Raw genomic sequence first — 4,330 nt, 5'->3', positions numbered from 1 at the left:
TGTGAGCGTTACGAGGAGTAACGGAGCATGGTCAGACCAGTCCCTCTATCTCACTAGTTTATTATAACCATCAATAAATACAACTGTCTTCTAATTTTCATCATCATTTCACTATCATTTTGTCCCCTGGCCTTATTCTTAAGAAGGGCGGGTTAAAAATAGAATATAATGTCTGTTTTAAATGTCTACACATGTAATAATCCAGAAGACCTATATGTGTAACTCAAAAAATGAAGCTAAGTATAGGAATAGCCAAGAGAAAGATCAACAAACAGACTCGGTCAATTCTCTCTTTAGTATAAGACAAAATTGACTGAATAATCAGTGAATGTATTCATTCTCTCTTATACCTAAAAAAAATCAGTATAGATTCATGGGGACTGATATATAGGCAAAGTATCAGCAGCACAGGTGCAAGCAATATGTCTCAAGATTTCACAGGGCAAATAAAAGAATATGTGTTTTAATACGTGTTTTAATTATAGACAGCTTTGAGCTAGCTTTTTCTTGTATAGCATCAGTACATTCAAAGAACAGACACATTCAGTAGATCAAATTTCTTACATTGATTGTGTGTGCAACATATTCCCTGAGACAAACACAATTTTATAAGTGTAAATCTGTAAATGTCTTCATGTTCCTGTCATTTCAAAGTAATTACAATTATCTGGTACAAATAAACAACGCAAGGGAATGGCAGCATAAATCATAGATCAAAATGAAAAACTCAAAAACAGTGAGCGTACAGACTGACGAGCGAAAGGATGTGACATAGATGTTTTCGATGTTTCACCTTATATAACTTGTAGTTTCAACTACGACCTTATTAATTGTGACATTATTCAGATACAGCCTATTAGATATTACATAAACCCCTCCTCTAACATGACAAAACTTGTAGAGATACAACACAAGGTCTAAAACTTTGATGACACAGTTAAAAGCACCCAATTCAGTCTCCTGCATTTGACAACAAGCGTGAGCAACATGCTGTCCATTTCTGGAGCTAACTGACTATCTTTGGTCGGCTCTCCCTGCACTCAGAAGTGCTCATGCTGGTGTTGATGTTTGTGATTACAGTGCGTGTCGTGTTTGGGATCCAGTTCCAGCAATTTCAGCATCTCTTGTATAGCGGCCTGAAGAGCTCTGCCCAGGTCCTGGCTGCTGTAAGGTTTTCCAAGTGGAGGCACATGGATGAAGGCACAGTGACCCCGCCCCAAGTACAGAGAGGTGTAGTAGGTGTAGTCACACAGGTACCTGCCAAGGAAGGATTCCAGGTTTCTGTACAGTCTGTATTGTCACAGTTCTTCTTTGCCAGACAGGTATTTGAGTTAAAGGGGTATACGCATGTGACAAAGACTCTGAGCCAACTTGGCAGAACAGTCATAAGACAATCTCAATTAGAATTTATTTGAAAATATTCCGATAAACTTTTGTCAACTCCTAACTGTAGGCCTGGATGTGTATGAGTGAAAGATGTCCAAATTCTACAAACCAATAAGCAATAGAAGACAATAAAATATTGTATATTTAGATAGAGAACAGACACATAGATATGTCAAGTACATACATTACACATTTATGGTCTTATTCGGGACAGGCATGAAAATAGAAGCTATGCGTCATCATTATACAAAGATATGTCCCTGCATACACAAAATAACAACAGCAAAACTCTGCCGTTAGAACTGATCATGTTTTTATCCACAAACTCAATTTAAATATCTTGTATTTTTTTCTGTTTTTCATTATAAAAAGTCCTATAGAATACAATACTCGAGACCAACAGGTCTTTTCACATTTTGACAATAAAATACGTCAAAATATATACAGGTGTAATTAATAACATCAATTACCTCCATTGAGGGCACCAGCATTGTTTTTGCCGGCTCACTGACATGGCTGTGAGAGACTGAATAGAAAGGAACCTCCATTCATTGCATTAATAACACTTGTGTTCTCCCCACCCTGACAAAATACCTGCTGTGAAAAGGGGCTATTGTTCCCGTCGTCTCACTGGCACACTGCCGTGGCATACTTGGACACTTAGAGAACAAAACGCCATCAATACTGCTATTAGCAGCAGCTGGGCGTCTCCTACTACGACAAGTAGAGTGTGTGCACGTGTAAATCATATCGCTTACCTTCCAGCATCCTTAGACACAGAAATAGTGACCCCGAGGCCGGAGTCGTTGACCCTTTGGCAGACCGCGTCCATGTCCAGGACCGAGTGCATGCAGTCGGGGCCGCCGTCCATGCAGCACTGGGAAGCTGGGCAGAAGCCGCAGTTGTCCAGGCGTTTGTAACCGTTGTTGTGGCCGCACTGCTCCAGCGTGACAGTGGTGGCTAACCCAGAAACACCAACATGGACCACCAGCTGCTCACCGGCGGAACATTGGTTGATTATTGATTGAAATGATGTACAGTATTATGGATTTTGTTGATTACCTGTGGCTGGTGCTCTCGCCACAGAGATGGCAGCAGGCCCTGAACAGCCTGGTACTCCACAGGAACCTCACACACATGAAGGTCCACTGCTTCACCCAGGCCCAAACGCTCCAGTTCCTGAGCACACAAAACGTATACGTGTATCGGTCTAAATGGGTTTCAAATGCACACAATGAAACTGCATTTGGCTAATTACACCATGTATTTTTCAATTTAAATGTCATATCACAGTCCTAAACTGGCACCTTTGTTAACAACAGAGAGCCTGGATACTGATTACCTGTACTGCCACCCAGCTGGAGTTCACTGCATGCTTTCCAAAAGGCTCAAAACCTGCAGAGCAAAGAGCAGCAAAAAGAATCGTCACTGCGGCAAAGAAACACAGTGCATATGACTTCTAATTCAGAGTCTAAAGGTTACAAGTTAAACATTAAGTGGTAGCAGAAGCACAGAGATTCTTCTCTCAGTAAAGCAGTAAAACGAGTGCAAATGCAAATCTTTGATTCCTTATCTAAAACCAGTATATAATACGTTTTATCCTCACAGCAACATTTCTCTCTGCAAAACATCAGTGTCACATTGTTTCAAATAAGAACACAACCGTTAAAGTGCAGCTCAGACCCAAGTAGAAAACAGCTCTGTGTTGACCATAAGGAAATACTTTATGACACATTTGTGTTGTCCAGTCCTCCAACTAATCAAAACCTCTCACCTGTCACTATTACTTTCTTCTTATTGGCCATTATCCTTGGCTGTTATGACAACAATTGTCATTGACGGATAATAAGGGAATCAAATACCCCAAACAAGAATCCCAGGATTGTCTGCGCTTGCTGCTGTTTTCTTCTGGCTCAGGGCTTGAAGGAAGTGACACACCAAAGATGGATGGATCACACTGCCATCTACTGTGTAGGCATGCAATTCGCCCACAGCGCTTCATCCTACAGTAACGCCTCTGGCCAAGAAGTGAACCAAAAAATCCACAAAGGAAGATTCTTGTATTTCTTCAACATCCAGACGTTTGTGGGAAAAGGACAGGAGAAGATTTTAAATTCAACTGTTTTAATGCAATAGAAATGCATTCCAGACATGTGTGTGTTTAAAATGAAAACCCAGCATTCAGCGTTGTTGTCGTCAGGGTTGTGTTGAAGTCAATGAAGAACAACCCCCCCCCCCCACGTTCATCAATAATAACTGTTGGTACAGCCAAAGCATTTAACCGCCAACCAGCTGCTCCAGTTTAGCTGCTTGGTGGTTTAAGGCAGCTCTTAGGTGTGAATGTATGCAGTGTAACAGTGTGAGAGTGACACAGGGCGTTGCTGAACATGCGTGCCCTGTTAGCTTTTCCCAGGGGAGCGAAAGTCAAAGGACATTTCTCTGGCTGAGGAAGGGAAGTTGTTTCTTACACAACCTTTGACACACTCCATTACCTGAGTTTATAGGACAAACCTTCTTCCCAGTTTGTTGTCATGAAGGCAGAGCTAATCTAAAAGCGCCTAACAGCCACTTTTTTTCTTTCACGGTGCCGTCCACACCCTTGTTGCGAAATGACTCACACATTCTGGACACTGCACCCTATGTGGCTCCAAACTGGCACACTGAAGAAAATATGCTCTCCTAAGGGTGGAGATTTATTTTCTCTGAAGAGTCTTTTTGTGGTTAGTGTTTGAAACAAATGTCTCTCATTCATGCCTCTTTGGTTACAGAATAAGCGTTGATTTCTGCCTCTGAACCACATCACACACACACACACACACAGACACACATAGACGATACCGCCTCCACTAACCACCTACACAACCTGCACTGCAGTTGCTAACTGCTCCCCTCTTCTTCCTCAACCCAATCACCTTCCTCTCTATAATCTTGCCTGCGTCACTTG

The 4,330-nt window shown here is 41.8% G+C and overlaps 1 protein-coding gene across 1 annotated transcript; it reads right to left on the bottom strand.

The window, feature by feature from the left end:
* Nucleotides 1-246: 246 nt before the first annotated feature.
* On the bottom strand, nucleotides 247-3,541 carry LOC119209899 (pyroglutamyl-peptidase 1-like). The gene is made up of 5 exons (XM_037459524.2): nucleotides 3,161-3,541; nucleotides 2,729-2,781; nucleotides 2,449-2,565; nucleotides 2,145-2,377; nucleotides 247-1,257 (listed from the first exon to the last, which is right to left on the bottom strand). Exons 1-5 carry the CDS (start codon nucleotides 3,189-3,191, stop codon nucleotides 1,041-1,043), a joined length of 651 nt encoding a protein of 216 aa, XP_037315421.2. The 5' UTR covers nucleotides 3,192-3,541; the 3' UTR covers nucleotides 247-1,040.
* Nucleotides 3,542-4,330: the final 789 nt, after the last annotated feature.

This window comes from Pungitius pungitius, chromosome 15 (assembly GCF_949316345.1).
Source record: "Pungitius pungitius chromosome 15, fPunPun2.1, whole genome shotgun sequence".
Classification (NCBI taxonomy): Eukaryota; Metazoa; Chordata; class Actinopteri; order Perciformes; family Gasterosteidae; genus Pungitius; species Pungitius pungitius.
The sequence above is the reverse complement of the archived record's forward strand: the minus strand, read 5'-3'. Positions and strand labels throughout refer to the sequence as shown.